Source organism: Melanostigma gelatinosum (assembly GCF_949748355.1).
Source record: "Melanostigma gelatinosum genome assembly, chromosome: 10".
In the NCBI taxonomy this organism is placed as follows: domain Eukaryota; kingdom Metazoa; phylum Chordata; class Actinopteri; order Perciformes; family Zoarcidae; genus Melanostigma; species Melanostigma gelatinosum.
The window spans coordinates 10,941,239-10,953,397 of NC_136643.1; the positions used below are offsets into that span (position 1 = coordinate 10,941,239).

The following is a 12,159-nucleotide window of genomic DNA, read 5'->3' on the forward strand; positions in this document are numbered from 1 at the left end:
TTGTCTGGACACGAGGAAATGCTTCTTGGACCCTGGATAAACAGTAACTTATCAGAAAATGAGCTTACAGACTTCAAGGGGACTTGAAACGTTTTGTCGACAGCGTCTGAAAACTTCATTTCACAGAGATCAAATCACTTTATGTAGAGTTAAATGACAACCATAGTTTTTTTATATTTTTTAACGAAATGTCCAAATTGACCTTTATGAACTGAGAACACACTGAGAAAGGATTTAAGTCCTCAGATGAAACACGGACAACTCCCAGGCTGAACTACGCAATGGTAGCAGCCTTTCAATCACAAGTTAGCCATGGCCTAAAGCATATGCCGCTTTGTCGATTTTACTTTACGGTAAATTTATGGAGAAAAAAATAAGTATTGAAACTACCAATTGACTGCACAATCTGACAGGGAGTCGCCCCCTGATGGCCATTAGAAAAAATGCAATTTTAAGGTACTTCAGCATTGGCTTCACTTTTCAGAACCAGAGGATGCTGCCTGATGATAATGCGCTATACTATATATATGGTCTACATCTGTGATGTAGTTTTGGAATTTTATGAGAATGACATGTACAATGTTTTCTATTGCAGTAATATATATATATATATATATATATATATATATATATATATATATATATATATATATATATATATATATATGCCTTTTAAGATAATATTAAAATAACCTAAAAATGTACAGTAGAGTGTGCAAGATTAATTATAGCCCTTGTTTCATCAGGGCTTTATTTAGAATCAAAATTTCAAGACTGCTGCAAATCTCATTTCATTTTCATGTTGCAGCTACAACATGTTGTACTTCAAAGAGTTGCTGTCCATGTGAGCATGGTTGAAACATTAAAAAGAGATTAACATATAAAACCGAATGTCACCAAGTGTTTGGATAATCGACAACCTAATGTCAGTCAGAAAAAATCTGGTTTATGGTTTGCTGCAAATAACTACTCATACGAAAGTACTGAGAATCCTACTCACATGTTGTGAAGGACGTCAGCCGCTGGATTTGTGACAACCTTTCTCTCCGGCGTTATAAGGAGCAGAGGACAGCTCTTCTACAGCTGTCAAAGCTTGAGAAAATGCGTCAGCTACCTCATGCTGAAGGGACATTGACCAAATGCTGGACACAACTTGACCATATAACCCCTTAGAAACTGTCCGTCTGTGCTGAGCGGCAGCATGCACAAACCCACACTGACATTCTCCGTCACTCCTCCTCCTGTGAATGTGTGCACAAAAGAGCTGCAGTCTGCCTTTAACTCCTCCGACTCCTCAGAGGAGAGAGAGAGAGAGAGATTCTGGGGAGAGAGAGAAACTCTTAGAACTTGAAGACAAGAGGAAAAGTAGTATTTTCTTTACGATTGAACACGGCCAAAGGTTTGACCAGATGATGAAACTATGTTCAGAACCAGAGGGGAAATGAGGTTTAGAAATGTCAAAACACTGACTGCGGTTGTGCTATTTCTGTTGTGTTTTTCCCTCGGCCAAATCCTAATCCTAATGAAGAGGTTCTTTACAAAACACAGCTAACATTACTGATATAAATGATATTATTTTATATATATAAATATATATATATATATATATATATATATTTGTAAGAAAAATGTTTCTTGATAAAAATGATTTCTGAAAAATCATCATCACTGGAAAATGTCCCTGCCCAGGAAATAACTCTTTTTGTGTGATTAAATATTGAGAGAATTATTGTATTTGTATCTCTCCATTTTGTGAAATATGTCTAAATTACCCCCCCCCCCTCCCCCCTATAATTTGTCTAATATGTCTCACAGTTTGTTTTTCTGTCTCATCCTCATCCCACTATTCCAGAAATGCAGTGGGTTGGCCAGCTGAGTCTATCACTGGGACTGAATGTTAAACACAAACACAAGGGTTTGTTATTCCCCGAATGACTATCAATATCCTCTCATAAAAAATAAAAAAAATTCAACCTCCCAACCTTTCTCAACCGCCTTGAATATGATTGGATGTTACTAGTCAGCTGGTAGCCAAACAGCATATAAATGAGCCGGTGATGCCTGAATGAAGCTGCTGATGCCAGTCACCTGCTTTACCTGAACTAAATCCAATTGTGTCATGCCATGTCCTCAGATAGGCTGCTAGTTCGACGATAACACTAAAAACCAGCCAGCCAACCAGTCAAGTTGCAGTTCACATGGATGGACAACCCCAAAAACACGACATTTTTAGGTATTTCTTCATCTGATGCACCTTAGTTTTTTGTTATGCAGAAATATTTGTCAGACTGCAGCCTTAGACAGAGTCATGGACCATGGCACAACACTTTAGATTGGTGATTAGACAACTATAAGGTCAGAAAAAATGCAAAAATACAAGTCAAAAAGGTAACAAAGGGTGGAGAGGTCCTTCCCGCCAAGCAGCATGAGATCATAAGGACTAAGTGCATCCTTGTTTGATGACTTGTTTGACAACTCTCATTAGAGATATACCTTTCATAGATAACTACCATTGCTTGCTAAAGTAAGTGTAATGTTTTCTGTTTTTTGTAAAGTTTGATTTCCTTGTTGTGTTTGTGTAAAGGTGAAAGCCACCCACAGCAGCTGTAGCTGTTTTCACGGAATAAACACAATGCGAGTCGACATCAATCTTTGGAAACCAACATCCAGACATCACTGACCCAATGTTTAGCCCAATAAAACATTGGTCCTATAATTTCAAGCTCCATGCAATGGCTAGACAACCAAAGAAGAAGAAAAATGTTGTTGCCTAACGCCTTCCTCGGGAAAGCAACTGCATCCCTGACAAACTGCAAACCCCAAAACAACAATACCTTTTGTTCCTAACTAACACTTGTAAAGGTCCTCTCCTGTTTTCCCTTTTGCCTCAAAAAGCCACTCAGTGCTTATTCAGCACCAACAAGTGTGAAGCCAAATGACAGTGGAAACCCTTTCTCTCTTGTTTCTGTGAGAGGGACCCACTTTAACAGTGTATCAGTCTGTATCAGGCCTACAGCCTACTTACCGGACACATTTTAATCCTCATCGAGAACGCCGAGTCTCAAGCAGCTAAATAGGAGCTTGTGATTATGTATGTTTGCGTAAGTGCTCTTGCTTATGCTTATCAGGCATTTCTGCTCATGTCTAAAGCTATTATTACGTTTATATACCGGTATGTGTGTGATGCCATCCAAGTCAAATTAAGCGATGACCACACTGTCACCATCATATGATAGGCGTACTAAGATACGTGTACGCACACACACACACACACACACACACACACACACACACACACACTCACCTCCACTGAAACAGAATGAGAGGAGACTTACACCTATTCTATTTTAGCAAGGCCTATTTCAAGCTGCCGCCAAGACACTTTATGGGCAGTGATAGAAGGTAGCCAAGTAACCTTTGACCTTTGGCTATCTGGCAGACCAACCAAAACAAGGTTGGGGGGGAATCAAGGACATCAAACAGCCCTCTTCAGAAAGAAAGTACTGTCATTTTGTGAATTGTCCTTTAACGTGCAGACACTGCTCACTTTTCACTTCATTAAAAACATGCTCTATATTGCAGTTGCATTGCAACTGTTGCAAAATTATCATTTTGCAGGTGCCGGACAAGAACTGGAAAATAAATCAATATATGTATCACAAATATCAATGGTGATGTAATACAGAACCAAGAAATAACACAATTACCAATGAATATCAGGAGAAAAGTTATTGCAGTGCTTAAAAAAAACAAGCTGACCATCCCAACGATCAAACAACAGGCTCGCTGCTATCGCTAAGGGCGTAGCATTGCTTCCTTTTTTGGGTGGCAGAGAACGGAGCACTTTGGTCACAGAGTGACCACTGCACCCTCGAAAAGGAAGGCCCTGTCCATGCCTGTGGCTGAACCCAGGAATGTCTCGCAACCCGCTCAGTCCCCACAGGGCCTTTGGCTTCTCTGCGGTCATGATTTCATGCCGGTTACATGCCGTTTATGTGAGAGTGTGTGTGTGTGTGTGTGTGTAACTAAAAAAGGATCCCAGCATCTTCTCAACCACATTAAAGTTAATTTCTACAGTCACATGTACCGTTTACATAACATTCATGTATAGCGACCTTTCACCAAGAAGTTCATTCAGGAGTATTTCACAAAAAATACACTTGAAGACACAATCTACTCACTGATACCGACCAGCTAATGAAGAGGGCTTGAGCAGCCTGTTGTTGGCAATTCACTCCGACTGAGGTTTGCTCGCTGAGAATTGCCACAAAATGACAAAACTGTTCCAAGTAATCCAGTGGTAATGGGTCACATGCAGATACACAATGTGATCATTTACTTACTTTAAATAAGCTGTGGGGAAATTACTGTGAGCGTAATGTGGCCATGGCTGTAAACATTAACACCTTGTTAACTTGACAACACACGAGGGGGGGTGGTGACAGACACTACAAACGTATTCAATTTGAATTACGCTGTGTGCAATGAGGTGAAAAAGTCACTACCCCGTCCATCTCCTTCATGAATCACAAGTGAAAGACGAATCTCTAAGATTGTACATCTAACACAGCTTTTAGTGTGGACATGGTTTTTCGTTGAATGTTTGGACTCAACTCTGGCAGTGTCTGTGCCAAGCTTGACCCGGTGAAGTACAAAAAGGACAGCATCTGTGGAGTTTAATGCGAAATACAATCTATAACCCAGCTGCGCTTACCGTCTGTGGTGTCCTCACAATTCTGATTGAAGTTTTCGTAGGAGTCCCAGCGGATCAGGGTGTCTTGTGTGTTGTAGTCAACCGAGACGCTCGGCCCGTTTTCCAGCTGATCCACACCTTGACCCGAAGTACAAAGAGACAGAGCGGAACATGTGAATGTCTTTAAATCACGAGAGAGAGAGAAAAAAAAGATCATTTATATCAAATGAATGAAGAGTCGATAGATTACTTCTTTAAAGTTCAATTCAAATGTATAGGTTCATATGATTGTTTCCTTTTCAAGTTGTTCACTTTGTTTGATAACAGATTTGAGTGAGAGGCAGAATTAGAATGATGAATGTGCAGGGCATCAATATACTGCCAAATAAAGGCAAAATGCCCTGAACATAAGTATGCAGGTGAAGTATAATGTTCGGAAAAACATCCCGTATACCAATAAAACAGAAACATTTATTCTTACCATGTATTTTCTCTGGTCCAAAGGAGAAAATAAACTCCACTTTTCCATATTCTGGAAACCTATCATCTGCACAAATAGAATAAAAAAGGGAACATGAATCTTAAGTTTACACCAAAATGATTAAAAATCCAATCCATCCATTGAATACATCATTAAGTGTAGTGAGTGGGGAGTCAGCAGTTAATTAAAGGCAATCTCAAAAAGGCAAATGAAGTCACTGCATGAGTCACTGCAACCACAAGAGGTACTTGAGCATGCAGCCATAAATGAGCACACAAAATATCATTCAGTTTGGAGCAGCAGTATGGGAGATTAGCCATGGACAGACACAGAGATGCACACACACACACACACACACACACACACATGACCCATTTCATTATCTCCTGGCGGAGATAACAATGGGGTAAAATTTCAAAAGGTCCATTTTGGACATTCAGAGGACTTTGTCCCAAATGTCTTACCTTTGAATGTCTCATCAAGCTCGTCTTTCCCAAACACAATCCCCAGGTCGTGAACAGCGCAGGTGTGAAACTGCACCCGGAAAATCACGTCTCTGCACGGGCTACGGTAGCGCTTGTGGTAGCACTTGAGCTGGAGGGTGAGAACCATCAGAGGAGCTTCAAACAACACTGTACAGCAGCAGCATTGCACCAAGCAGCACCACCAGAACTCAACAGACCCGTTTATTAGGGTGGGATAGCAGTTAGGGTACACTGACTATCACATAAATAACCATTCTAGGTGTTAACTCTGATAAGACAAAAAAAAAAAAAGGTTTTCAGCAAAAAATAAAACTGCAAGATGAAATCAATTCCAAGAGCTGAATCGCTGAGCTGAAAAAAATATGAAATGAAGCATTTAAGACTTTATATATATTTATTTATATCCCTCGTAATGTATGGCCTCTCCACAAGCTTTAAGAGCAACACTAAAACCACACACAGGAAAATCTGGTGTCTCCCTCCTGCTGTTTCCTGATGGGCAGCCTGGACCTGTTTTTTTACAAGGACCTCACAGTTACAGGTACTAGACTAGAGGAATATCCCTCAACTCAAACTATTTCCAGCTCACAAACTGCAGCTGTAAAGAATTTTTTTAAATGATATAATTACATAGAATTGACGATAGTATAACGAGGAATGGCAATTGCAGGAAATCAACAGCAGCTAAAAACTAAAGTGAAATATGACTTTGAGAAAGGTGGGACTGACTTGCGTTAAACAAAACTAATTTCTACTTGTGGGGCCGTATTAGACCAAAACATATACGGTCCCCAAAATCCAAACAAGTACATTAAGGATTGAGGATGAGAGGAAGGCAAAAAAGAATATCCTGTGGCTCAGTGGGGACTAACTGGGGATCTGGCAAACCTCCCACCGAGGGGTCCGTTTCACGGGGAGCACGATGCTGCTGAGCCAAGTTTGAGAACAAAAAGAAGGAAAACATTCATTTTAAGCTTACATGTTGCATTCATGTTCACACACAGGCTTAAAACTAACCAAAGCCCTTTCCACCCCAACGTAAATAATCTGTAATGTTCAATGAAAAGTTAAGTTCCTAACTTTTTGCCAACTTGAATCTGAACTGTGAATTAAAAGGACGGACAACACAGACGCAAACAGCCAAAACCTGAAGACTTTGAATCATCTTTAAAACGATTTTCCTCTGTGATTATCTTCTTTTTTAAAAATCTAACCAGTCAGTAATGAATCATTTTTTGGGCAGTCATATTATCCATAACTCATTCCCTCAACCACATACCAGAGCTAGTTTTAAATGCAGAAGCACACTCCGTGCTGACTGATGTCGCTCCCATTCGGCCATAAGGCCAGAGCTCACATTCCCTGTGTTATCTGAATAATAACGAGCATCACCACGGCTCGGTCCGCGGATGCAGTCAGCTGAATCCATTAGTCCGTCTTAAATAAAGGATGAGATATGAGCTCAGCTCTACAGGGGCCAAAACCAAACGGCCTTGGGCATACAGTAAGTGCCCCTTTGAAATTCTCTGTGCTGAAATCGTGAGCCCCGGGGACATCTCATGGATAGCATCACGGCCTGAATGACAGCAGAAGCAGAAACTTTGCTGAGGTCTGCAGTTCTTCTGCTTGAACTAAAATCAAAATAAGTCACAGGGACTTTATTGAGCATATCCCTTCTTCACTTTTAAAAATCAGTTTTAAAAAAATCCCCAAAATATCTCTCACAAAGAACAGAAAATAACCACACTTGATGATTATGTCATGGTAAAGAAAAGCACCCTGTGTATCCCAGACGCAGTTGGAAAGGAAGTACAGTGAAGTACATTGCCATTTTGATGTCATAGTTTCCAGCAAACATATTGTGTGCTAATGAGGGTCTATAAAGTGAGGTATAGGACCCGGTCCAAGCCGTCTTCCCCCAGGTTTTTATGGCCCTATTTCTTCTATGAATGGACACCATAAACTGCTGCAGCATATGCATTCAGTACATACACCCAACGTCAGGATTGGAAAAAATGACACTGGAAAAAAAGCAAGACAATAAACTGTCTCTGTTATCGGCTTCACACAGACGTTAACGTAAGACAAAAATCTTTCCGGTTTCTTGTTTACTAGTTGAAATGAGATCCACACAAGTAAGCTCTTATTTGGTGTCGTTTTAATGTAGTGTGTCTGTGCCATTCTTACCAAGATGTCCCCTTTCAGAAGAAGACCAGGTTCAATGGTGATGCAGATGCTGGTCTGGCTGTCACCCTGAACATTACTGCAATAGGAAAAATACACAACGTGTCAGACAACAAGCCTGCCTTCATCAGTACTGCTTGTAAAGACGACCACGGCACAATCCGACATCGCTCCATTGCGTCGGCTTACGGTCTACCTTCTCTTTGATGCTGCTTGTCTGGGTATCAGCGTGCCCGTGTGATCTACATCGTCTACTAACAATCCCCCGTTTGCTTTAACAGTGGCCACCGTAGAGCGTAACCGCTGACCAGCGCCGGGCTAATTTTGGGTATTAGTGTCTACGCGATTGTCTAACTGGAAAAGTAGGATCAAAGGGAGTGTTAATAGAGAGCACATGAGAGAAGGTGGGGAGCAATGTGAGCTGGGGCTTTAAGCGGCTGCCAGTCGGGAAGTACATGTGCACTGATTGTGTCACACTTAGTTATGGTGTATGCTGTGAATGTTTTTATGATATTGGCACTATTGTAAGAATGGACAGTCCCCAAACAGTCCCACGCCAGCAGGCTTTGCTATTTACAGAGCTGACTTTAAAATACTTCATAACAGTTCAAATAGGGGGGGGGGGGGTAATTAGGTATAGGCAGGACAAAGGGATCAGGGAGTTTAAAGCTGCACTGGTGTATTATACAGTAGCAATGGTTAAAATGAGTACGTGTAATGTAAAAGGTGTTGGTTGTTGAGCTCTTTGAAGCATTTTAGCGTCTTTCAGCTCACTGTTTTGGTGTTCTGGCCCACAAACTCTGCTCTTATTAACCTTGTTTCTACATGGAGCATGCAGCACTCCCTCAGGAGTTGGAGGAGACCAACAGAGCTAAAAGGAAAGTGAATATTGGACTTTCATTCATTGGGTGGCCAGAAACATGACTGCAAATTAGTGAGCCGAAGGAGTGTCTGATGAACCTGCACAATTTTAGCTGAAACTGCCAGAATCTGACCCGGTGGCACCAATGACCAGCATTAAGAATAACTATATAGAAAAACAACAACTTCTCGCTGATGGTTTTGTTTATATATTGAGGTCATACAGTTTCATGACTAGTTTAAAGTTCCTCACAGTAACTTTAAGGTTAAAAATGCTCGTCAAGTATACAAATTGCACTTTTAGCTGTAGAAACTGCATGATCGGACATTTTGCATGCATGTTCTTTCAGACAGGAATAAGCTGTTTTTAATATCAGAGTGAATAATAAGCTGCGTCTGTTATATTTCAAATAAAAATGCTTTTAGGTGTGGTGTAAATGTAGCCTGTATGCCTGCCTCACACATCGGAGGGCAGTGCAGCTCTCGCCTCCTCTCTCCTCTCACATGCCCTCTTCCCAAAACAACAAGAGGAAATCATAGAATCCTTTTATTTCCATTTTCCCTGCCCCGAGGAACCGGTGGGGTCCTCTCACAGGAAACCCCTGCAGGCGTCCACACGGATGCCTGTCTGCCGGTTTCATTGGCTCTCCGGTCACAAATTACACAAGAAGCGGGATCTGAAGTGGAGAAACTAGAGCCTGCAGCTGGGGAGGCTAACTAAATACAATACTGTGAGGGAAACACAGGGTGTAAACTGGCAAGAGGGGGGGGGGGGTGTATGTGGATATTGGGGGGCAGTGGAGATGAGGGAGAAGCTATGCAGAAAAATCAGGGTTTTTACGATTGAGGCTTGATATCCCTGGAATCGTGTAAAAGCATTTGAGTGCGAGTGTGCTTTAAGACTTACTAGATCCCAGATGTGTACACGGGCTGCATGGCCTGGTAGATTTTGAGAAAAGGACGACAACCTGGAACACAATTTTGAAAAGCTGTTAAAACAGAAATAGTGTGCATTTTAAAAAAATGCGGATAATACGAGTGCATTTGTGTGCACAACACCCACCTCCTTTCGACTCGAAGTTGGGGATGCCGTGCATGATGACGTGGTGGAGGAACATCGGTTTGTTGTTGATCTTAATGTGTCCGGACAGCAAGCCGCTGAAGTACTCCACATACCTGAGCGACGCAGAGGCAGAGAACAGGAGGACATGAACATGCTGCTGTGGTGTCAAGGTGTATCATGACTCTTAATGTTTTACAACAAAGGGATGAAGGTATAATCCTGTGTTCATCACAACAACGACACAAAGCTCTTGGATTTGAGCTCTCGTAACAAAAATGAATGTTGCCAGCTGTGCTGAATGAGCCAACCTTGCACCTTGTTCTTACTATGGACATACTCAATCAACTAAAGACTTGGAAGCTGCCTTCAGTCATCAATATTTTTAAATCAACAATTGATCAATCTGGGAACCCATCGTCTATCGGTCTGACGGCGATTTAGCCTCTGAAGACAATATTCCGGTGGTTCCGGTGTAGCCAGTGGATAACTGGGCCAAGACTGCGTCTCACAGCGACTAAGTACACTTTCAATATATACGATCTGTGGGTCTAACTCACACTATGAACAATAAGTGGGGGAAGGCTGACCTTTTCTGAGATGGCTGGCCAACAGGAAGCACTTTGTCTTCATAGAAGCGCTTCATGGCAAACCTGTCCAGAGCCTGGTCAGCACTGCATTCAAACACAGAATAAATGGTACATGTGAGTGAAGTTTACTTTCATTTCCACAATGTATATCCACAGTATTTTTTTTAAGAATGGAATATGACGTATGTGTGTGCGGACTTTGACACAGTATTGCCATGTAAGACATCTGTCTGCACACCATGACTTGCACAGAAAAATATTTCAATGAAAATCAAAGCAATCAAACGCTCATTCAGACACTCTTAATGTCAGAACAGGGGGGTCAACACAAAAATAGGCATAGGATTGATAATAATATTCCCTGTCATGGCATGCAATGTAAGCCACGTGTGTCCAGTGCACATCTGAAGGTCTTACTGCGTGTGTCTGACAGCTAATTCTGCATAACCTTTGATTCGTACAGCACACAGTAAGAGATCTTATTGTGATATTTTGCGTAACATCGTGTGACGAGTGTCACAGTGCTTTCACGCTCTGGTCATTTGCTGCTACTTAACTATCCAAAGCGACTTCACACCAGCTTTAGGTTTGTGAGGAAAGTAGTTCTAAGAGAAATCTAATACTTTCACAGGAAAGATAAAACAAAATCATTTATTTTCCTGGACAATCAGTGGGCTAGACTAAACAGCACCAAGTCATGCGCTCTTCTTCTGATTGTTTAACAGTTTACATCTCCTTGCTTTTGCCATTCTGTTCTGACATACCTCAAAATCAAATCCAATGAAAACAAAGAATAAGAGGGGCACTCATAATTTGAGTCTTATGATCGCTAACTCATCGCTTTCTGCTCAAAATAGAATAGAATAGAATAGAATAGAAAAATACTTTATTCATCCCCAAGGGGAAATTTGTCTGAAAACAATGATAAAATGATTATATCAAAGACTTTTCCTTTCTTCCTTTCACCAAATGAAAGTGTTTTTCTCCAGTCTCGGGTTCCACCACTCGTCCTTCCGTTCATCACATCTCCGTCTGTTCTTGCAACGGGGCTTCAGTCTTGTGATGAACAATGCAGGTTTATCTATTTTCTCCTGTTATGTCTCCTGTTTGTGTCTCCCCCTACTGCATGTTTGTTTTCCTCAAAAAATACAGATGAATCTCACTCCCTCTCTCTCCTTTGCTGTCCTCTCTCTCTCTCTCACAGTGGGCTGTGACTCACCCCTCTGCAGGTAGAATTGGGATTGTAGACCTACCTGGCAGATATGTTGCTGTAATGCATGTAGGCTGCCACCACCACTCCAGTTCTGCCCCGGTTGCCCTGAAAAGACATCAATCGAGCAAGAGTCAGCAACAGATACCTTCCAGATCACGGTGGTGTCACAAGAACAATTTGTTTTTCCACATCTTCATAATATAGGGGTCGTTTTATTTTGGTGTTTTCAGATGCAAAATCCAAGAACCGAAAGCAAACCAAAGTGTAGCCTCAACACCAACATTCAAAACACAAAATTAGAACCCGCACAGCAAAATAGATTGATAGATTTAAGAGGAAAAATGAACTAAATCAACGTTATGACTGCAGTCAGAGACCGAGCATTGCACTTCCATAAAGTTTGGACTTTTAGTCACTTGTTGAGGTCAAAATCCAAAAGGATCCAACACTTCCAACAATGCAACTTGATAGTATAGTTGTGTTGTGCCTCTGTTGCCGAGTAAGTACTCCATCAACCCAGTTTGAAACTTGTTTTGCTATATGTGTAAAGTTTCCAAGCCCAAGCCTGATGACATCATCAGGGCTATTTATT

The 12,159-nt window shown here is 41.3% G+C and overlaps 1 protein-coding gene across 8 annotated transcripts in view; it reads right to left on the bottom strand.

Moving 5' to 3' along the window:
* Positions 1–12,159, bottom strand: part of tns1b (tensin 1b) — a 95,929-nt gene that overhangs the window by 33,868 nt on the left and 49,902 nt on the right. For all 8 annotated transcript variants that reach the window (XM_079277132.1, XM_079277135.1, XM_079277133.1 and 5 more), the window contains 8 exons: positions 11,608–11,672; positions 10,355–10,438; positions 9,768–9,880; positions 9,612–9,672; positions 7,847–7,922; positions 5,639–5,768; positions 5,175–5,240; positions 4,715–4,831 (listed from right to left, as the gene is read on the bottom strand). In XM_079277132.1, coding sequence (XP_079133258.1) covers positions 4,715–4,831; positions 5,175–5,240; positions 5,639–5,768; positions 7,847–7,922; positions 9,612–9,672; positions 9,768–9,880; positions 10,355–10,438; positions 11,608–11,672 — 712 coding nt within the window. The remainder of the gene's footprint in view (positions 1–4,714; positions 4,832–5,174; positions 5,241–5,638; positions 5,769–7,846; positions 7,923–9,611; positions 9,673–9,767; positions 9,881–10,354; positions 10,439–11,607; positions 11,673–12,159) is intronic.